The 23,861-nt window shown below is 45.8% G+C and overlaps 1 protein-coding gene across 4 annotated transcripts in view; it reads right to left on the bottom strand.

The window, feature by feature from the left end:
* DCX (doublecortin) overlaps positions 1–23,861 on the bottom strand; it is a 76,429-nt gene that overhangs the window by 40,949 nt on the left and 11,619 nt on the right. For all 4 annotated transcript variants that reach the window (XM_064713074.1, XM_064713078.1, XM_064713076.1 and 1 more), the window contains one exon: positions 23,253–23,593. In XM_064713074.1, coding sequence (XP_064569144.1) covers positions 23,253–23,593 — 341 coding nt within the window. The remainder of the gene's footprint in view (positions 1–23,252; positions 23,594–23,861) is intronic.

Here is a 23,861-nt window from a genome sequence, read left to right as displayed (position 1 = left end):
CAGTGTGACATCTCCTACCCACATCTCAATGTAGCACGGGCTTCATTTGTAACACACCTGAGCTGCACTGTCCTTCCTGAGGATGCAGCATCACCTCCCACACCCAACACCAAAGGTACTTGATTTCCCTGGCTTTTGGTCTGACTCACCCTTGAATAATTTAATCAAGCATGAGGTGCCTGGAGTGTTCTTATGCTTGACTAACTGCTTGTTTAGGAAGGTGCTCTTTTCTCCCCAAATTAAAAGGTGTGCTCAGCCAAAGTAATCCTGTTTTGTTGAGGCATAAATCCATTTATGCAAGTTACCAAAGTTACCACTGAGCTTTTGAGGGCTGGAAAACTTAAAGAGTGCCCTATATTGAACTGAATCACAAGTACTTCTCCATTTCATCAATATTCCCTGAACTTCCCACTCTGAATTCCTGCAGGAGCAAGTGCCTTTCCCTATCAGCATCCTTACATTAAAATTTTTAATCTTTCATGCCGCCTGCTGGGACCGTCTGAGAAAGGAGCCCAGAATAACCACAGTGATCACAACAATTCTAAACTTTGAACTTAAATTCATCCATTTGGCGCCTGTGATTACTGAATTTGAGCCCAATTTGACACCACCCTTATTTTGAGGCAGATTTGCTCCAACATTTCTTTTGCCATGTGCCAGTTCAATTACAAATACTCTGTCTCCACTCTGCTGCCTTCCAGATGCACTGAACTTCCCTCCTGCAGACTGCAAGAAAATGACTTGGCTCCCTTTCCACTGCTTTCTTTTTATACCATTACATCAGGCAAATAAACAAGACTAATTTGCACTAACTTAGTACATCACTTAAAATTTCCTGCACTAATTTTTCCCTCTGAATAGATACCAAAAAAACCCAAAGCATCCAAGCCCCATGCATTGGTACCCTGTATGCTAAAATATCCATATTCTTTCTTATTCTAGGGAGAAAGAGAAGGATGGAAAGCAAGAGGAATTATTATAACATCTCCCCAGGAGGTAAATGTTGGTTCTTTCATATAACTGAATTTTATTACTGGTGTTCAGGGAGCAAATTGTGTTTGAGCTTAATTTTCAGTCCACCTATTTTACATAAATGCTGGAATAAAATGGGGAATAATCTGGTCAAATTCACTATAGTAGGTTAAAAAGGCAATGGATACTTGACTCCAACAGGTTTTGGGGGTGGGGTTTTTTTTGTTTTTCTGGTTGGTTTTTGTTTGTTTGTTTGTTTGTTGTTTGGGTTTTTGTTTGTTTGTTTCAAGTTTTTTGTTTGTATTTTGTTTTTTGGTGACTTCCAAGATCTGGTCTCTTGGTTGTAATTCATCCAGTGACAACTTTTAGAGCAGCACTGATCCACAGATGGAGATGCCAAGCAAATGGCTCAGTGTCCTTATCCCTAGTGACAGAATCCTGACAGAAGCAGTGCTTACCTTTACCCAAGGCCTTTCAGACTTCAGATCTGCCCCAGCAAGCAAATGCAGGTGACTTATTTGATAAGGCTGAAATAATCATCAGACTGGATACCTCTTATAACCAAGGAAATGAACTTTGGGACCTCCTGATGCCCCTCCTGAGCTCCACAAGAAGATGAACGTTTCCAGTCTAGCGCATCGGCCATGCTGGATTTAGAGCATTTGGTCTCCTACAACAATTTTCTTTCTTTTTGCAGGAAGGAGGCAGCACATCCCACGGGCACCCCTCCATTCACCTGTGCAGATATTTGAATCCTCTGCCCACTGGGCTGTGCAGAAATGTCTCTTTCCTCACCTCCATGGGCACATGTGGAAGCTGCTGCTGCTGCCCTGCCAGCCACCCGCACTGATGGGAATTGCTGCAGCCCCTTGGCCTTGGCCCAGGTGAACCAGGGCTGTCTGCAGAGCAGAGCTACCACAGCAAGGCACAACAGCCCTGAATTTGCCCCATTTCTGATCTGCTCTGGCTTTGGGGACCTCACAGCAGCAGAGCTCCCCTCAGAGCCCACTGCCAGCAGCGCCAGGTTTTGTTTGGCCATTTACACCAATATAAAGTGAGAGCAAACTGCAAAGGAAGACAGAAAATCAGGGGCTCTGTGGCCAGCTGGGCAATAAACAAGCACCTCCACTAATAGGATTAAACTCTTGCTAGATTACAAGTGTGTCAAATTTACAAACAATCAGATTGGGGCCGTGCCCTCAATTTGCAGTGCTTGACACTACAGGTGGCAGCTCTGGGGCAGGCACACCGAGCCTATTGGTACACACATTTGTATTTGGAAGGTCAATATAATGCCCTCTTCCTCTTCAGTGAGACATTTTCCTATTTTCCTTTTAGCATATTAAATGTATCCCTTCCTCAGTGTCTCTGTCCAGGTTCATTTCCCTGTCGCTGCTGCCCTGACAACTCGTGCCTGCTGATGGCCAGCACAGTTGGGAAGCCAAGTGCAAGCTGGAGCAGATGTCTGCTCAGTAAGCAAAATAAAAATCTGAAAATTACCCCCACAGAAGTGGAGGAAACCTGGAACTGGGAGATTGTTTTGTGTTCTGCAGGTAAACAGACAAATGGTTGCATTAATAAAGTCGAGTTCTGCTTACAGATTCTCAGATGAGATTTGAACCCAGTATCCCTGACTGCTCCAGTCTGTCTGTTCTGCACATCCCTGTGAATTAATGAGCCAGAGCAGCATCTCAGAAGGTGCTTGTCTTACCCTTCAGTGATGCAGCAGAGGGAAAGGGGCCACATTCTGGACAGCAGGCTGACAGTCCAGCTCTGACCCTTGCCAGTGGCACAAACAGAATGAAAATAAAATAATTAAGGAAGCACCTCAGAGGAAAACATCCCTTGGAAGGCAAACAGATGTTAGTTCTTGGAGCTCTCTCCTGTGCAATGCAGCTCCTCTGGCACAGCCTGAGCAGCTCAGCTTCTCCACAGAGCTGAGGCAATTCCGCAGACAAAGGATGTGCTGGGCTCCATCACTGCTGCTGGGGAGATGTGTGAGCCCAGCTGCACTGAGATGCCGCATGCTCACCCCTCACCTCCCCTCTGCTCAGAGAACTCTGCTGCAAGGATGCAGAAATTACCCTGAGCTGCTCGCCTGGGATAAATTAGGAGAGATTTTTCTTCTGCACATTTTGTTTTTCCTCTGCAGCCATGAAGAGGACAAACGCTGAACCTCCTGCCTGGAGCTGCCTCAGATGATGGCAGGGAGAAAATAGTAAAGGTTGTTTTGTCTGGTGCCTAAGTGGATAAAATGGCAGATTTGCCCTAAGAGAAAACTGGGTAATTTCTGAGACTGGCAGAACAATGCTCCTGCTTACAGTATCATGCTCAAAATCCTCTGTACACCCTTTCCAAATGCATTTTTAAACTGTTAGCACTTAAACAAGGGACAGAAGCAGCGCTGCTAGGAAGGACAAGGGAAAGCAATATGAACTACATTACTTTGGTTTTAAAAGCAGCTTTAGGAACAGATTATCAGCCAGTGTAAGTCAATAAATCTGCACTGTTTTTAATAGAGTGACCCAGGCTTATGTGAGTTCTTCCTCTGCAAATAGCACCTCAGACCTTCCTGTTTACAGCGTCTCAAATTCATGCTTTGGGGATATTCCATTGTCAAAAGGGATCTATTTTTCTAACAGTTCTCTTGCAAATACATCCCCAAATGTGACAGCCAGACAACTCCCGTACCAGCCCTGCTAATGGATTTCTGCAAAGTCTAGACCTGCATGCACTGTGCTTTGGGAATATGTTTGTTTTGAGTGCTACCAGAAATAGCATCTCCACCACTGTGCCATCAATTACATGGGTGCTACCCACAAGTAATTCTTCCACAGATCTCCACTGAGAGCTCAGCATCTTGCTCCCAGCTAAAAGGAAGGAAAGGGATGGAAACCTTGAGTATCATGCCTGGTTATTACAAATACACTGTGGCACTGAGGATGTTCCCAAGCTGGGGCTGAGGTCCTCACCTGCAAAGTGTCACAGAGCTTCATCTCTCCCTAAGCTTGGATATTTTCCCTCTTACAGGTATTATTTAAAATCTGAAATAAGGCTGAGGCAGCTCCAGCCATGTCCATTCCTGCATTCAACAAGATGCACTGTTTTTATGGGAGAACAGAAAGTGCTGAAACAGCACTGGGCAACAGAGAACAGGCTCTGCTTAGGCACCTTTAGTAGAAGAAAATGCTGATGATGCAGGGTATCAAGACCAGAAAACATCAGAATTGCTTTAGTCAGGCTGAAAAAATGACATGCAATTATCAAAACCATTAGAAAAGGCTGCATTTGCAGGGACCCACCCAGAGACTGGATTACTGCCCCAGCTGCCTCTGCCTTTCTCAGGGGTTCCCTAAAACCACACACTGAGCCCAGCCAGGCCAGGGACATCTGTAGGAGGGGCCAGACCTGCACACAGGTCACCAACTCCATGCTAGACATGAGTAAAACAATACAAAATAAAAGCAGCTCTTGGGGATGCTGTGACCTTTGCTGTTACAGATGGGTTTATTCCAAATGACAGAAGCATTTAAATGACCGGGTAATGGTTTCCCCTCCAAAATTGCATTTCTTGCTACATCAGACATTGCTGATTCCCAAATTATAGTTTGCCTTTAAGTAGGTTTTTCCAGTCCTTGCTGGGACAGTGATATCATTCCTAAGGAAAAGCCACAAACTTTAAGTGAGCTACAGTCAAATCCAATTTAAAACAACACAAGCATTTAGAGTTACAAAAGAACAAAACTTTCTACAGCCAGCTGGCCAGTGGAAAAAAAAAAACATAAAATCAAGGCTTATTTTGTGCAGCAGCAGATTTGAGTCAGTGTGCTGGCATTTTGGATGCAAATGCTGCAAGGGGAGAATGGGCTCTGCTGAGAATGGGGATAAAGGGGGGACTGTTGAGGAGCTTCATTCGTGCACTGGTGAAAGGCAAGTCCAGAGTGCAGCATGGAGTAACAACAGGGCAGACAAAGAGCAGCCCAGAGGGGCTGGAGCCACAACAAGAGAGCAGGCAGGGAGTAACAAGCTTCTGCAGTGAGGAATGAAGTGAAACAAAAGGCTGGTCTGGGAAAGCTTTGGCAGGGGGAAAAACAGGACACATTTACACAGATTTCTTCCAAATGGCCAGCTAACCACTGCTGCTTGTAAAGCTGTGCACACACCATGCTGGATGCCAGGTGAGATCCATGCTCAGGGCATGAGGAGGAGAGCAATGTCTTGCTTAGTCACTTCTTGAATGATAAGTCATTTGGGCAGGAATCCTGTCAGGGGAGGGAGTCCTGCAAGGGAGAGCAGGGTTAGGAGCAGCATTGTGTTCAAGGACGGAGTTTTGGTTCATGCAGTTGTTAGGGTAGACATCTTTAGGACTTTGGTTGTGTTTAGAGTGAGTTATTACAGTTATTACAGTTATATGCAGTTATTACAGCATACAGGTAGAAGTTGAGGAGGATGAGTTTAGGGTTGTAGATGATAATGATTGCCATTCAGCCTAGGTGGGATATTGAAGAAAAGGCTAGGATTTTTCAGATTTGTGTTTGGTTGAGACCCATTCATCCTCCCAGGGCTGCTGAGAGGATAGCCAGGATGGTTGAGAGCATAGGGTTTAGTGATGGTGAGGTTATGTAGAGTAGCATGGGGGAGTGATGCTCCACAGCAGCACATCCAGGTGTTTACCTGGCACCCAAAATGATCCCCACAACCAGGAGCACAAGGGGTACAAAAATGGCCCTTTTGAGGCAGAGAAAGGAGCCTCTGTGTGTGAGGAATCTTCCCCTCCTTGTGAGGGGAAAGCAGCACATCCTTATTGTCAGAGGTGACAACCCAGGAGCAGTGCTGGTTTTCCCCTTGTCATGGAAGGCACTGGACCATCAGACTGAGGTCATGGCTTGTGGAAGTGTTCTGTAGATTTCAGTGAGCTTTGGACAAGGCTCTGCAGCTGGGCAAGAAATAAAAATCTCCATGCCTGAGAGATTCATGCACATCTCTATAGAAAAAGATGAGCCAGGCCCAGTCCCTGCCACGTGCTGTACTCCAGCATTTTTAGACCCTCTTGGAGGTTACATAATAATGTAAATTACAGGTTTATTCAGAATGACACCCCCTGCACTGATGGACACTTCCTCCAACCTGAGCAGTGGAAGCCCAGGACTCAGGGAGCCGTGTCAAGCTGCAGGGCACAGCCTGCATTGCTGCAGGGCTCAGGAGGGAATCCTGTTCCTCCCACTCCTGCCCACCCCACTGCTATGCCCAGGGAGCATTTCCAGCTAAAGCAACGAGTCAGCCAGGGGCAAAATGAAGGACTTGGAAGGTTAATGGTCTCATTTGGTGTGGCAAATCCTCTGAAATCCACTGACAATTTAGGAACATAATCCCCTCTCTTTTATTAGTGGCATGCTTCAGTCTTCTCTACAAATCATAGACTATATTTCCCCTGCACCACAAACTTATACCCAGTGATTTCCCTCAAAAAGGATGGGCTCCTCAAAATGCCTGCTAGGAATGTCTTTGCCCCTGAACACAGCGAGGATTAAGGTGTGAAATTCCTATTAGGGCAGGGGGATTAGGCTGTTGCATTTACATAAGGATTTGACACAGAGGATCAGTTCATCGGTGCTGATGCACAGCCTCTGTCAGGGGCTCAGAGCTGAATTCCCTGTTTCAGCAGACAGGGAAGCTCCTCCTTCACAAATGTACTTACATCTTTCGGCATGATGCTGCCTGGAAAGGCCCTGATCCCTTCAGTGATCGCTGTAAACCCCAAAGCATGAGCTGGAGGATTGCCCTGATTATTGTCTCCATACATCCAAAAGTAATCGGTGAGGAAACTGCTAGACTGAGAATCAGCAAAATCCATGCAAATACCACGAATGCAAAAAGTAACTGGGAAGCACCAGCTCAGGGATGAAAACTGTGCCATAAGTGCCTGTATTAGAGTGACAAAATGTTTTTAGGGCAAGAAAGAGATTATGGCTTAAGTATGTGTTTATTTAGAAAGAAATTCCACCCTGGCTGTGGTTTATTCACTCAAAAGGTTCATGTAATAATGCCCTGTGCAGGCATGTGGGCATAAATAAAAGGTCCAAAGCCCCCAGGTGTTCACTCCAACACTGGCTATGACAGCTCATGAGTGAGAGGCACTAAAATCCAGAGTTCTCATTCTCACAATCAGATCAGAAGACCACACCAAAGCAGCCCTTTCCCTTTCCCTCAGCAGCTCTGCATGCCACATTTAGCACTGAGTGAGGCAGGTTCGTTTCCACTTCAGCTCATGTTCCTCAGTCTTTCTTGACTTTAGCCCTGGGAGCAGGGCAGCCCAAACTCTCAAAAGGTAGTTTTACTTCTTGGCACATCAGGGCTTTTGATCTAGGAGGAAAATGCCAGAAACCAACAACACTTCCCAGTCTGGAGTTTAACAGCATTCATACATCAGTTTATCCATGTTAGTGTGCATTTCATCAGTGAACTGTAAACATTTAGGGTTTATTTGTCGCCACATAGCACCTTGCATAAATAAATTACCAAAAAGCCATTAACACCTGACTAGAACCAACATATAATTCATTGTTTTATCTTTCACAGCACCCGAGGAGCAGTGAGCTCTACTGAGGCAGAGGAGGAGCCATTCATAGCTATTTCACAGATATGACCTGCACAGCACAGGATTATTACAAAGAATGAACAGGCAGGCAGTCACACACTGGATTAAGGAACAATGATTCATAAATCCAAATCCCCATCTCACATGTTGCTTTTATATAGAACCTGGTAAAAGCCTGCCTGAACCAGCAGTGGCAATCACAGCTTTTCATTTCATTCCTGCATTTTTTTCTGAAATAACAGGCCACTTCTGCACATGCTGTCACCTCCCTGACTCAGGGAGAAAAAGGTGCATGCTAAAGAAGCCATAAATAGTATCTGCTGGTGCTCCCTTTTCTATTATGTTGACTTTGATTCAGGTCCTCGCAATTACTGGGAACAAGAGAAAGATAAATAAAATTATCCCAGCTGTTTGTGGCGGACAGACAGCCCCGGCCTCCCAGCTGAGAGCTCTTTGTGCTGCTGAGAGCGTCACCAAGCAACCAGCCCTGGCAGCTGCCAGGCTCAGGGAGGTGAAAGCATGACTTATGGAAAGGAGGCAGCACACGTGAAGGCTGGGACTGAATCAATCTCAGCTTTGTCTCCTGCCTAAATATGGCACCAGAGTGCCCTCAGTGCATCCCACCCGCTGAGGGGGCAGAACCCGGATGCTTACTCTGTTTTAGAAGCCAGACCCTTGCAGAACTTGTTGGGGAAGATGAAACAGAAAAGCCTTATAAATATGATTGTCTGGCAAAAGATTTTGAGAATATAGAAACTATAAGCGAGATTGAAATGAAAGCAAGCTCTGAGATCAAGCAGCAACCTCAGTTACTGAACAATTGGAAAACAATGGTGTGGCCAGCTGAAGGTAATCCCCTTTTGATGGAACAACACCCTCTGCTTGCAGACAGGCCCAAGGGTCAGAGCAGACCCTGCCAGCTTGGCAGAAGGGGCCCAAAGAGGAGTTTTTAGGGTTTCAAATGTAACACAGGATGTAAAGTAGTGATTCTTATAGGCTGTATGTAAATGCTATAGGATTTGTATGTTGTACTAGATTGGTTGTGAGAATCAGAATATTCAACACAGAAGAAGATTTATTGTCTTGTAACGGGAACTTCGCTGTCTTAGTTCTTACCTTTGATGCTCTTACCCCTTTTACTCTCTTATGCTTTCACTCTCTCACCCTCTCATCCTCTCTTCCCCTCTCTTCTCTCTTTGCTGCTCTGAGCTGTGTTTGGCAGCTCCCAGCAGGGCCCTGCACCCAGACCCTTTGCAATAAACTCCAAGTTCCAGCCCTGGCTGCAGAGATCTCTGTCTCTGTCCATCCCCACCATGCTACCCCCCGATACTCCTACAAGAACTAAGATCAGGTATTCTGTAAGCTGTGCAATGAAAAGAAGGGGGGTTCAGTCTGCTGTGATGCTGTTGAGACTTCTCCTCTGCATCAGTCTTAGCTGGTGGTCCAAAAAGCAGCAGAAGGTGGCCCACGGTGCAGCTGCCAGAATGACTGCATTGTCTCAGCTGTAAGGCATACCCACGTGTAAGTCAAGTGGAGGTGAATAAAGATTGTGTGGTAATTGGAACAATATGGCAAGGAAAGCAAAGCAAACAGGCAAATCCCCATGCACACAGGCAGGGAGTGAATAAAATGGGAGGAGGGGAAATGGAGAGATAAATGGCCATTCAAAGTGTGCTCTGCTTGTTCCTAATTGTACATCACTGTTAAGAGAGGCATTGCTCTCTTAGAATAGACATTCCTCCTGCAGGATTTAGGCAGGGCTGAGAAACCCTGGCTGGCACCTTCCCTGAGCCCCAGCATTCCCCAGCTCTCAGCAGTTTTACAAATGAGTCCTGTTTTACCTAAAGGCAGCTAAGACAGGGATGCGTGAGGACTCTTCCAACCCGGACATTAAAGACAAATTGACAAACTCATTTCAGCTCCCTGTGAGTTTAAATGTGTCACAGCAGCCCAGGCTGAAAACAGCAAATTAATTGCCTTGCTCGTGGTCACACAGTGCACTTGGGTTCAGGCCAGGAGCTCTGAGAGCCACTCCTGAATACCTGCAGCACACTGCCCCTCATTGTGACATCAGATATTTCCTGGGGCTGTTACCTTCTTCTGCTTTGGAGAGAAAGAGGGTCTTTGTCAGCTCTGCTGGGAAGAAAAAAAAAAATTGGTTTTCACTCATTATGAGATCTGTAAAACAGTGCTCAGTGCAATTTTGGCCCAACTTTATTTTTCCTTATCTGCTGTCCGTTTTACAGCACACTGAATACACGCAACTGGAAACAACCCAAACAATGAATGTCAGGATCAGACAGCATTTTCTCCAGCATCTCCTTTTGGAAGAAAGGACCTTCTGGAGAAATGGTGTAAAATGGAGCAGTTCTGCACTGCTTGGTACTAAATCACTACCTGCTGCCAAGAGCAATGCAAAAACTTTAGGAAGAAATTCATTATATGGATGAAAATTCAAGGAAAAGCAGACATTTCAAGAGCTGTTCTCCATTTTAAAACTGCAAGAAATGCCAAGACTGTAAAGATCTCTGTTGCTCTACGGTGCTAAAAATAACATTTGCCAACAACTCCATCAAGTCTCTTGCACAAAATTCAGCCTTGTGGCTTTCATTTTGATTGTGAAATGAACACATCATTTTGCAAACCTCCGTGACTGGGGCTGTCTAAAATGAAGGAAATCCCCAGTACCATTTTCTCTCAAAATATTAAAATTCACTAGAAGCAGAAAAAAAAGATGCTTCAAATTTCAGCTGGTATTAAGAGATGTTAGTTCTTGTTTCTAATCCATTATGAAGGGCTTTCAAGTAGGCAAGAATAACGTTCTTAGATCCCAATGTTGGCTACCTAACTCGACTCTTTGATACACTTCATTTACATGTAATCCTGCAGCCTGCCAGCAGTTGATAAGGTTCCTGATATCTGCACATTTGAGAAAGAGAAGTTTAGTTCATGATGGGCTAAAGCTGAGCTCCATGATGGAAGGCTGCTCTTAGGGTTTCACACTGATTTTTTGCTTGTCTGCAAATGCTTCTCAGCATTTCTCCCCAAATCATTTATCTGCCAAGTTTAAAGTTCTTGACCAAGCTGAAATGGCTGCACTGGATTTTTGCTTTTTTCCATTAGTAAAATATTTTATGACTTCCTGTTAACACTGGGTGGTGGGGAGGAAAGTGAGGGGTGTACTTTTCTCTCCACTCCATTTATACTATCTGGTAGTTAAAAGGAGAGCAAAAGTTACAGAAGTGGCTGAGAGAAGCCACAAATGCTGAGTTAGGGGCTCTGCAGCACATCTGACTGAAGGATGGACAGGTCCATATCCATCTAGACCAGGACATTTACAAGCTCTGAATTTTATGTCACTTACGTAAAGACCCTGCATTCCATACAGGGTCATTCCATGCAGTTTTGAACCCATTTCAAAGGTTCCACCAGAGAATCATAGAGCAGTTTGTGTCAGAGGGCACCTTTAAAGGGAGTCTCATCCAAGCCCCCTGCAATGAGCAGGAATGCCTTTCACCATCCCAGGCTGCTCCAAGCCCTGTCCAACCTGGCCTTGAACATTTCCAGAGATCCTGGGGTTTCTCTGTGCACCCTGTGCCAGAGCCTCACCACCCTCATTGTAAAAAACTTCATTTTGTCTGATCTCAACCTACCCTCTTTTAGTTTAAAACCATTACACCTTATCCCAGCTAAGAATGTGCCCCCATCTTTATTAGAAGCCCCCTTTATTTACAGAAAGGCTGCACCATGCCATGCCATGCCATGCCATGCCATGCAGGGGGATAAAGTGTGTCACCTGGCTGTAGAAATTCAGGGTATTCCCCACCTGCAGAGCTACAGCTGGAGCTTCTCTCGACATCTTTGCACAAGTGGAAACTTTGGGTCTCCAAAATAAGTGAACCTTCACAGCCAAATTCCCAGGTTCAAAGGCATAAAAATACAGCAAGACTGGGCAGCAGGGGTGATTCAGCACTCAGCACTCCAGAGAACAGAGGCTCTGACCATCTGTAACCCCCTTGGTGTCTCACCAAGCTCCAAAACCCAGCATGAACTCGAGTTCCAGAGCACCTGCAGGAGCCAGCCCAGCCCTCCTGGGCGCTGCAGAAGGTGGGAGCACAGCACAGCCACTGGAGCAGCTCTTTATTGCCTTCCATCCTCTGAGACACATCTGAGAACGTGGAGAGGTGAAGTGCAAAGATAAATGGAATGCAGCAATATTTTAAAAAGCTGCTCCTTTCTGTGTGAATTTTGAATGGGTACCATATGCTTTAGCATGCTGTTTTCATTCTCTGCTAAGATATTATTTACTAGCCTGCCTCAGCAAGGCAATCCTGTCTCCAGAAAAGTTATTTTTAGTTTAAAAAGACAAATATAAGAGTAATTTCTACCAGTGCTGCTTTGAACTTACGAGCATCCATTACCCTGCCTGTTCATCTCAGTCTCCCAAATTTTTTATTACCACAGTCCTTTCATCATCTTCACCAAGTGCTCCCACCTCCAGATCACTCCAGAAGATAGTAAACACCACTTGTTTATTGGTATTTTTCTTTACTCTGATAAGAAGCTATTTCTACCCTGGTTTCTTTTTCTAAACCTGTTTCAAATCTGTGATAACATTTTCACTTCTTATCACTATCTCAGGTTTCTTCACAGGAGCCTTTCCTTCCTTATGAATTTTGAAGTCCAAATGTTTATTAGCTCTCCCCCATCCATGGTTTTATTATTTTATATTAACAGATCAGCAATGTGAAAGGGGTTTTTGCATGTTGTAGCACATTTTTGCATAGGTGTTTTTTTTTTCACAATTTTGTCTTTCACTTGATTTATCCAGCACAGAAGCTGAATTTCCTGGTGTATTTTCACTGCCAGACACACAGAGGAGAGCAGGTACCATTAGTCCCATTCTGCTCCTCTTCCTGCACTATTTTGGGCATGAGGGAGTGAGGAAGGGCACAAGAAGTGGCACAGCAATAACTTGAGGAAATGCTTGTTTCACAGAAGAGTGCACACACCAGGAGATGCTTTCCCAAACTCATTTCTGTTCCCTGCTCAGAGAACCTGAATAAAGACAGAAAAAACAACACCTGACCAGAACTTTCTGCGGACACAGGAGGTCTCAGGTGAGAATTAGCTGCTCTGCCGCAGAATGTGCCCACAGGGGTGGATGGATGGATGATGGATGATGGAGGAGATGATGATGATGGATGATGAGAGAGATGATAATGGATATACCGCAAGCCAGAATGGATGTATGGCAGAGATGCACAGGAGGATGTATACAGGGAGAATTAGTGCATGCAATATGCCATAGCAAGGAATGATGCCACAGCAGGGATTGATGTCATGGAATGTGGATGCCCTGGCCGAAATGATGAGGATGGATGATGGCATGGGATGGATGATGTAGCAGGGATGGATATCCACAGCCAGGGATGGATGCATATGGGCAGGAATTGATGCCCACAGGCAGGGATGGATATCCACAGGCAGGAATTGATGCCCACAGATGGAGATGGATGCCCATGGGCAAGGATGGATATCCACAGCCAGGGATTGATGTCCACCTCCAGGAATTGATGCCCAGGGCCAGAAACTGATGCCCACGGCCAGGGATTGATGCCCACGGGCAGGGATTGATGTCCACAGCCAGGGATGGATGCCCACAGCCAGGGATGGATGCCCACGGCCAGGATTATGCCCACAGCCAGGATTGATGCCCACGGCCAGGGATGGATGCCCACAGACAGGGATGATGCCCATGGGCAGGGATTGGGTTCCACAGGCAGGGGATGGATGCCCACAGCCAAGGTGGTGCCCATGGGCAGAAATTGATATCCACAGACAGGAATTGATGCCCACGGCCAGGGATTGATGCCCACAGCCAGGAATGAATGCCCGCAGCCAGGGATGGATGCCCACAGCCACGAATTAATGCCCACAGCCAGGGATGGATGCCCACAGCCAGGGATGGATGCCCATAGACAGGGATAGATGTCCATGGCCAGGGATTGATGCCCACAGGCAGGGGATGATGCCCACAGACTCGAATGGATGCCCATGGGCAGAAATTGACACCCACAGATAGGAATTGATGCCCACAGGCAGGGATGGATGCCCACTACCCCAGCAGTGGGTCCTGCAGCCCCAGGGCATGCAGCAGCAGCAGCAGATAAGCAGCAGAGAGCAGATGGTGAGGGCAGGGCAGGGCAGGGCAGGGAGGAAGGAGCCCCAGCCCTGCTCTCCCCGGCTGCCCCGCAGGCTCTGGGGCTGCATAATGATTCCTGGGGAGCCAATCAAAGCTCCTTGAGCTCATTGTCCTCCTGATAACGGAGCACTGGCAGGACTGACCTCTCATGCCAGCTCTGACTGGAGCAAAATCCCCTGGAAAAACCCTGCTAATTAATGGGGCATATTATCTCATCTTCCTCATCTTCATAACTAAATCCCCCATCTGGGGAAAAAAAAAACTGAAAAAAGAAACAGTAAAAGGTAGGATAGCTCTAGCAGCCACTCTAGCTGAAAAATCCTTGTTCTGAGGTATTTTTTAAGATAAAAAATTACAAAAGCGCCATGAGCGAATACACATTAATTTCCTACTTATTTTAGATTATGTGGATAATTTTAAAACTAGTGATAACACTGAGGTTTGCATTTATGTCAAAGAATAATGTAAAAGTAAGCAAACATTTTCAAAGTGCAGTTAAAGACCACAGTGAGATGCCTTTGCTTTTGATTTATTAGGGTTAGGGAACAAAAAACAATAACGCGGCTCGAGGATATCAGAGCACAACAATCCCAGTCCTGGGGATTCTTTAACTACAGGAAGAGTTAGGATTGCTTAGACAGCAAATTGAGCTGCAGAGCTGTGTTGTACAACACTTAGTAAAATGTATTTATACAGATAAAAATATGTTTACTCACACACACAGTGCTTGCAGTTAACCAGGGAACTAGAACTGGGTTTAATAGTGTAGATTATTATTAAATATCTGCTATATAACACCCAGCAAGGCCTGGCTGCACATTGACATGGAACAGGGTGTGCCTGTGGCTGGGAGCAGTGAATGCTCTGGTTATTAGCCCTGCTTATTCCCCCTATTCAGCCTGAGCAAATCTCCAGGAGCAGGCCTGCAGTTCCTGCTCTGTTTTAATCGATTTCCTGCAGCCTGAGGAGCACAGGGACAGCCCTGAGCTCTCACAGCTCCTCTCTGCACCTCCCCACGTGTGCAGGGCTGCCTTAGCCAGCTAGGAAAAGCATTGCAGATATCTTTTATGGAAAATCCTTTCCTTAGGATTTTTCCTCCTGAGAAGCTGAGGCCTCAGGAACAAAATGTAAACAATGATTATCTGCTGCTGTGGAATGCAACAGGTAAATCTGTGATTGGCACATGTGGTTGTTTGTAATTAATGGCCAGTCACAGTCAGCTGGCTCGGACAGAGAGTCAAGCCACAAACCTTTGTTATCATTCTTTTCTATTCTATTCTTAGAGAGCCTTCTGATTAAACTTTTTCTTCTATTTTTTTAGTATAGTTCTAATGTAATATATATCGTAAAATAATAAATCAAGCCTACTGAAACATGGAGTCAGATCCTTGTTTCTTCCCCAATCTGAAAATCCCTGTGAACACAGTCACAGAAAAGCTCCAGGGATTGCGTCCAACTTGGTTTTTCCTCCTCAGTTCCTTTATGCAGACACATTTCTGTGTGCCTTTTGTCACTCCTGGCAGAGCTGAGGGTGGATGGAGCTTCATCCTCTGCAGGTGAGCAAGGCTATCCCTGCTTCCCTTACTGAGCCATAAAAACACCTTTGTGGCCACTGGCATTGTGGCCAAAAGACAGGGTGAGGAGGGTTTTGACAACCTCTCACACTCACAGAGCCCTTAATATTTAAGCTCCATCCAGATACAGGCAGTAGACACAAAAATGGATAATCTGGCTCAGCCCATGTGCAGTTTCAGAGGCAAGAGAGAAGGAAATGCTGTTGTGCTGGCTGACAGCTCTATCCCAGCATTTCTCCCAGCCTCTGTTACCTGGTTGTTTGCCTTTATTCACACCTAGAGCAAGCTTTTCCTAGAGAAAAATGTGAACTGTCTCATAATTTGCCTGCCACTGAGTGAAAACAGCTTTTTGGTTGAAGGCCAGTAAGGGAAGGGAAGAGAAGAAATGGTTTCAGGCAGTCAAGAAAAAGAGGTGAACTTGCAAGATGTGGAACGTGGCACCAACCACCGGGACATCCTCAAGGTGTGTCCCTCTGAGGGAATTCAGGGGTGTTTGCTCAATCTTTGAGCTACTGCAGGTAAGGAGAGGTGAGCAGAAATAAGGTGTGATGCCACTCACAGCCTAACACTAAGGACCCTAGCACAGCAGAGTAAGCACAGAATTCACTGAATTCTGCTTATTCTGTGAATTCAGAATAAGCAAGATATCTTCCCCAATACAAACAGGGGAAATTCAAATATTTGATCTTTCCAGATGATCAAAAAAAGACATATACAAGAAGCCACACCCTTGCTCAGGATATTTTAAGTGTAACCTTCTCCCTCTCAGAGAAGGAGGGATTTTTATTCATATTGGTGGGATTGCTGCTGAAGCATCAAAAAGGAACCAGAAACTCAAGTTTCACATAATGACACAAACTCACAATGGAAAAAACAACAAGGCTTTCTTGGCCTGTCCACAGCTCCAGATATTCAGCCTTATTTCCCTTGCTCATTTTCAGCCCATTTATTCCAAGATAAACCCTCTGGCACTACAGTGAATAATCCTCTTCTCTCTTGGGATTCAGAGTGAAAAGGGAACGTGTCACTCTGTATGACAGAGAGAGCTGCTAAAATAAAGATGCTGCTGAGGATCGAATTTTGAGCACACGTCTCTTTGGGGGTGTGAAAGGCACCAGGATGCAGAACCAGGGGCCAACACTCCCAGGTCACCAGGTCAGCTCTGACTGCATCTTTCAATAATTCTGACAGCCTGCCATCTGTGACACGAGGAGCAGGTGTTCATGTGGAGGGTGGTCAGTGCATGGCTCTAAAATCAACCATTTCCAGCAAACAGCAGCTCTGGAGCCTGCTTGTGGGCTGGGAGCTTCACTGCCTTGAGAGAAAATGGATTTACAGAGATTTTACCCCAGCCAATGAGTACACAAAACCCTGTGCATGGCAGGCAGGGTATGACACCTCCTCCAGAGCCTGAGAGTGAGGCAAAGCAATGGCAAAACACCCAGCAAAATCTGCAAGATGATGTTGTCCTCCACTGCCTCCCCTTGCTCCACACACAGAATTATAGAGTGGTTTGGCTTGAAAGGGACCTTAAATCTCATTTATTGCCACCTGGACACTGCCAGGGACGGGGCAGTCACAGCTTCTCTGGGCAACCTGTGCCAGGGCCTCACCACCCTCACAGGGAAGAATTTTTTGCACCTCAATATCTAATTTAAATCTGCCCTCTGACAGTTTAAATTCATTTTTCCCTGTTTCCATCACTACCTGTCTTGAGGAGTGGTCGGACACCACACTAGGGGTAGCCAGGTTACAGGAGAACAGGTCTGATGGAGAGTTTAGCTGCTGGGATCAGCCTGTGCCAGCTTTAGGAAGAACAAGGAATTAGGATTCACAGTGCTCCAGACAGGCCCCTCTTCACCCAGATTCTGTGGCCCACAGACCCAAGAGAAACAGAAATTAATAAGCATGAGGTTTCTAAATAACATCTCAGGAAGTCTTCTGAATATTTTATCCTAAGTACTTAGCTACACACTCATGGAAGCTGGGCTTGCTCATTCTAGTGAGTGCTGAAATCCTTGTGGGATACCTGCGGACTAATTGGTTTTGTCTGTGTTGGTGTCTAGTCACTGCATGAATCAGGCAGTGCTGGAGCTGCAGCTTGCACTGAGAGCTCCCTGAAGAAGGAGAACTAGGCTGTGTTGTCTGGCTCTGTAAGTGGCTGGGTTCAGAAGTTCTCCAGCCCATACATTATTACTAATCCTCCCTGCATGACTCCCTGCTGCTGCAGAGCAGTGATCTCACGCGAGCACCCCGAGCCAGAGCATCTGCAGCAGCCCTGGGGAGGAGGGAGCCTGGGTTTATCCCCATCCTGAGGGATCTGGGCTGGGATCCTGCCTGCCCAGCCCTGGGGATGAGTGAGCCTGAGGTTCATCCCCATCCTGAGGGATTTGGGCAGGAATCCTGCCTGCTCAGCTCCTCTGCCCAGCCAGACCTGGACTCTTTATCAAAATGGGAGATTTACACGGGGCCTGGCAAATCTCAGAAGAAGCTCTGAGAGGAAAGGGCTGAGGAGCAGATGCAAAGCAGATCTGGGTTTGTTGTTCCAGTTTTGTCAGGCAGGGAGGGAAGGTGGGACTGGCTGCTGCAGGATCTTTATACAACGTGGGATACAGAACACACTGCTCCCCTCTCCTGCTCTTCCCTCCAATTTCCTCCAAGGCTGAATGTCCAGCCTCTCACTATAAGACAGAAAATAACACAACATTCACACACAAATCTCTTAAGATAAAAAAGAGGGTGTTTAATCTCTGACTCCAGCATTTATAGATGTATAAAAATGACAGGGGATGGGAAGGTGACAGTGCCACCTCTCCAACGACACTGGACAAACTAACAGTCTATCAAATTTCTCCTCTTCTATAAAAGAATGCAAAACAATGAGTTATTTACAGAAAGTGAATGAGAAAGTTCGTTACAAGAATGTAAACATCAGAAAGTTTTAAAAAAGTTAAAAAACAGGACAACACCAGTGCATAAACTGAGTGTTCTGGGGTCACTCCAAGGCAGCTCCTCAGCATCCTAAAAGGCAGCCAACAATCCAGAGGGAGGAGTTGTTCTGACATCCTTCACCACAACATGTGCAATAGCACAAAGCAATTTGCTCACTTTGTAGCCTGAACCTGGTGCCTCAGGGTGTGAGTTAACTCCTGCCAGGGCTCTGGGGGGAACAGGCTCCCTCTGATCTTCCAGCAGTGCAGATGTTATGGGCACAGTCACACAGGTGTCACCTCCTTCCTCAGCGCCAATTACAGATTACAGCTCTTGAAGGCACTTTCATATTTCAGCACAAACCTTGTTTGGTGTCTCATTGATACAATTTCATTAATACAATCAATAGATCTACATTATCCTGGAAGAGTTTGGTCCACTGCTGTTATCAACACTTGACTGAATAATTTTTTACTGTTTTTTTTTCCAAATACCAGCTTAAAATCAGTGCAGCAAGTCCGAAGTTTGGTTTCTCCAGTGCAACTTGTAGGGATGCCTTAGTGCAGTGAGATGTTTTATCAACTAATTTAGCAGATGCTAATCAACTTACCAACTAATCAACATCTCCTATTATCAACTAATAGGAGATGCTTTATTATCAACTCATTTATGGAATTTGATCACAAAGTCCCAACCTTAAACTTGCTGTAAGCTTTGTCATCCTCTGTGGCTGCTGCCCTTCCTCAGTGCAGGAAATCTAAAATGAAATGGCAACTTCTTGCCTGGCCAGGAGAGGTGGGCTGGCCCCCAGGGCACTGGCATCAGCTTTGCAAACACAGGATGGACTCCCCTCATCACCTGCCACTTGATATCCTTATCAAAGCTCAGGCTGCTAGAGGGGACCACTTTATTAAGACTGGAAATTCTATTGGGAGTGCAGTCACAAGTGCCCTGACATATGGAAATGGATGTAATTTCATCTGATGAGACAGCTAACACTCAGCTGGAGCAGCAGCACTGTGTCTGGGCAAGGCAACAGCCAATGAGCAGAGCATGGGAGACTTCTCCCCGTGTTTGAAGATTTCAAAGGCCAGAGGAGATCACTGATGTTATCATGGCTAAACCCACAATCTGCTCCTTGCTTGCTGACCAGAATATCTCTATTTATGAGCAGCTGAAGCACACTAGCTCTCCCTGCTCTGAACAGCACCTATTCTGCTTATTTTTTTGTGATGATAATTGTTGGGTCACACAATGGGGTGTTTAGTTAATTAAGGCATGGAAATAAAACAGCTGGAGAAAAAGAAGAAATTCCACACGACAAAAGAATATATTTTGTAAATAAAGTACAAAAGTACATAAAGTATCTTTTGTACATAAAGTACAACTGGACTGATGGATTTCAGACTGATGCCTGATGAATTTCAGAGTATCACCAAACTCAGCCAGCGACCAATGCAAAAAGGACTGATTTTTGTCACTGCGTCTCTTCAGCCGCTTGGGTGAACAACTCACAGACCTTGGAATAAAATACAAAAGAGGAGCTCAGGGTGCACAGAACATCAGCTCTCACAGGTCACTGAGAGGCAGGGAGGAATGCAGGCAGAGCCCACCTGCAAGGCAAGGTGCTGACAGGGGTGGAGCAGCCTGCTGTGAACACCGACCCATTGTGCTCCATGGTGAGGAGGGAGCTCAAGCATCAGCAGGACAGGAAATCCACACAACCTCTGCAAGGTCTAGCTCAGCCTACTGCATTCAAAACATCCCAATGCAACTCCAGCCAGGGTCTCAAATTCTGCTTTCTAATTTGGCTTGTTAACGACGTGGGGGAGGAGATGTCATCGTGTGTCTGTGAGGCAGCCAGGGCTCCCAGGAACCCAGACTTATTTGGGACATTGGGTAGAACTAGGAGCTTAAAAAAGGAGGAAGAATCTACCAAAATAGCTGTTTTCCAGCATGATCCACAGGCCTGACCAAATTAAATGCTGGATGTGTGTATTTTAATTGTCTATATTTATATCTCAACACCGCAGCAGTTGTAGTCACAGAACCAAGTACTGAATTTGGCCCATTACAGCATCTGCTTAATGCACTGAATTCTCTTACCCACTCTATTTCCTGTACAGCCGTGAAGTTCCAAAGTTAAATCTCTGTTTTGATCCCCTGTCATGCTCATTTTTGGTCAACTATTTGAAAACCTTTTGAGCTCAGGGGTGTGCATCCAGAGGTAATGCTTTGCTCCAGGGAGGGAAGGAGCTTCAGTACAGACATCAGAAATATGTGCAAGTGAAATAAACTACTTAAACACAAGATGCTAATTTAACAGCTTCAAGGGCCATATTTCTCCAGCCAACCCAAGACATAAAAAGACACAATTTCATTAAAATAACCTAACCCCACTGTTGTTCTGAATGCTACATTTATTCAAACACAGCCCACCAGCTCTCAATTAGCTGCTTTGGCACTCCAACTGCAGCAGGTCTGCAGTGAACAGAAATGTAATTATCACACCACCCTGTCACTACCACCACTGTCTGTACTTCTAAAGCATCTTGATTACTGCACTGATGAGCACTATGGAAATGCCTATAAATAAAATAATCATCTCCCCTCATTAAGTTCCAGCTCGTGGACTGAGGCAGGATGATTTCCCTTTGTACGTTCCTTTTGTAAATTTTATCATTTCACAACAGAGGGAGCAATGTGCCTCTGATGGCACTCAAAGAGACAGACTGTCAGGATTCTTGTCAGTATTTCAGCTTTGAGCAGCTTGCATTTTTGCATGAATATTTCCTCCTGAAAATAAAGCGCTGTTTGTCAGAACCACGCATGCAGTAATCTCTTTCTAATGTCAGCATCAGACATGCAAAACCCCCTAATGTCATGTCAGGAGGTCAGATTTTATGGAGCAGTATGTCAGGGAAACCCTTAGAGCCAGCATAACCTTCTAGCTCTGACTTCCACACTAAGAACACACATCTGTAATAAAGAACAAGCATTGAAGGAAACCTTCCACTAAAAACAAAGCCTTGCTGAACCAGGTTTGCTCCTCAGGAAGCTTCAACAGCAAATGGTGCTGCAAACAAATAGCAAACATCCCATTATTGCCAAATCACAGTCCCACTGTTCTCAATAACTGCATTACTGGGTGTACATTTGCACACACAATCTCCCAGCAACATCTCCAACATGCAAGCAAATATCTGATTTCATAAAATGGTGAATTATAAAGCCAGAGAAACAAGTTAAATGTCATATCAGGGCCGATCCTGTCTTGCTCTACAGCCAGAGGTGGAAGGGAATCACCACTTGCCCCTGCAAACAGCTAAAAGGGGGAGAAGAGAGCAGGAGCATCCCTATTTCTGCACCTTCCAAAGCAACATCTCACCCCCAAGCTGCCAGCAGCTCTCAAAGAACTGAGGCCACTCACAGGTTCAGATTAAGATCCCCCTTCCCAGCTGGGAGAATAGCAGGAGCAGAGATCTGCTCTCAGGCCAGATCCAGCCACGGCAGCCTCTGCAAAGCTGCTGTGACCCCAAGGGCATGGCCTGTGCCCAGGTGTGACCACCTCAGCGAGCACAGGTCATTTGAGAACCTCCTTCCTCTTTCCCTGGTCTCTTCCAAGGTTTCCAGTGCACCTGTCCTGGTACCACTGCTCATTTCCAGCAGGTTTTTGTGTCTGTGGACAGGCACCCTCTCATGTTCAAACTGTGCATCTGAGGAAGGAAAAGTGCTGTGTTGAGACAAGTGGAAAGGAAAGCTCTGGCAGACAGATGGGATTTTTTTGTGCATCTGAAACTAGAACCAGACAGTAACTAATGTGCAGGACACAGGATGGGACAAAGCAAGAATCACAGAATGGTTTGGGTTGGAAGGGACCTTAAAGATCATTTAGTTCCAGCCCCCTGCCATGGGCAGGGACACCAGACTATCAGGTCAGAGTGACATGCTGCTCTCCCAGGAACTACACTGCACTCCTGGACTGTGCAGGACATTTAGGAACCTGCATTTGGGATGAACATTTTTATTTGTAAAATCTGCATTTCCTTGGGCAGAGTACTTGAATCATTTCCTTGAATAATTTTCTCCAGAGACAGGACAGAGTTAATTTAATGCAAACCCATCAATCCCTAGAATAGCCAGCATCCAAACCCACACAAGAGATGTGCTGCCTGGCTCCAGAATCTGGAGCAGGAAAAATAGTGACAAAAATAAGACCATTCCTCAATTACAATAAACAGAAATGTTAAATCAAGCTCAGAATCGTCCTTGAAGAATCTAGTTCTTCCCAGCTCTAAAAATGATCCCCCACATTCCTTTAAGGCTTTTCATAGATACAGCAATACGAAATGGCTCGTTGCTGTGTAGCTGCTAACAAGAGACAGATGTTTCCTTCAGTTCCAGCAACATGTAGACATGAAGCACATTTTGATGACCTGCTAAATATTTCTGACTCTTTCTGCACGTTACCTCCTCGTGCATTCAGTCAAGGAAATGCTCCACAGTTCCACACTTTCCCTGCTCGCTTTGGAGCTGGCCAGAAGAGCATGCTTGGATCAATCGCTTTATCTTAGCAAGCCTTCACCAGAGGGCAAGGAAAGTCAAGCAACACGTTTTCTCTGAGCGGAGCCAAAGCTGGAGAGCTCTTCCAGTGAGTCCAGAGCCAGAGCAGCTGGAGGCTGTGAGCCCAAGCCCCCCTGTTATTTATTTAGCTGGCCCAGAGGACACGCACCGCACGCCGGCGTGCAGGGCGAGCATCTGCTCCACCCAGACCCACGGCTACATTCTTTACTTGGTATTAATATCAGGGAAAATTTAGTAACCTAACCACTGGCATGAGAAGCCATACTTCTAAGGCAACAGATGGCAGCAATCATCTCAGCTTAATTTTAGCCTTCAAGAATTGCTCTGAGTCAGCAAAGCCGCGCGACGAGAAGAACAAAAAGACGTAACATCTGTAAAAACCTCCTACCTGCTTCCCATCCAAGGTGTAGAGCTTTTTGACCACCCCTGTCTCCAGCTTGATAGCTTCAGTGATGTCAGTGAGGACCTGCTCGAAGGAGTGGGCTGTCTTCTTGTTGAGGAGCACGCGCACAGCCTTGCGCGGCTTGACCCCGCTGCGGATGATGGTCACCAGCTTGGGGCGCACGAAATCCTTGTTCTCCTTGGCCTGGGCACTGTTGCTGCTGGCCAGGGACTGAGGTGCTTTCTGGTTGGCAGAGGTCTTCACGTTGACAGACCAGTTGGGGTTGACGTTCTTGGTGTACTCCACCTTCTTGAAGAAGTTGTCGGACGAGCAGACGTAACTCTCGCCTTGAGGGAGAAACGAGATTCTGCAGTAAGCGCCAGCTCTGTGCTCTTCCCCCATAAACCATGCACATCATTGATAATTGTTCCCATTAGCACTCCCACGACAGCTTGTTCTTAAAACATTCTGCCTTGTTTTAATGCTATATTTATGGTTATTTTAAGTATTGCTGGTATTTCCACAAAATAAGCTTGTCAGCCACCAGCAAATACATAAAATCACGTGAACCAGGGGTTGAGAGAAGTTGAGTTATAAAGGTATTTAGGTACTTGA

The sequence above is a fragment of the Zonotrichia leucophrys genome, chromosome 4A, assembly GCF_028769735.1.
Source record: "Zonotrichia leucophrys gambelii isolate GWCS_2022_RI chromosome 4A, RI_Zleu_2.0, whole genome shotgun sequence".
In the NCBI taxonomy this organism is placed as follows: domain Eukaryota; kingdom Metazoa; phylum Chordata; class Aves; order Passeriformes; family Passerellidae; genus Zonotrichia; species Zonotrichia leucophrys.
The sequence above is the reverse complement of the archived record's forward strand: the minus strand, read 5'-3'. Positions and strand labels throughout refer to the sequence as shown.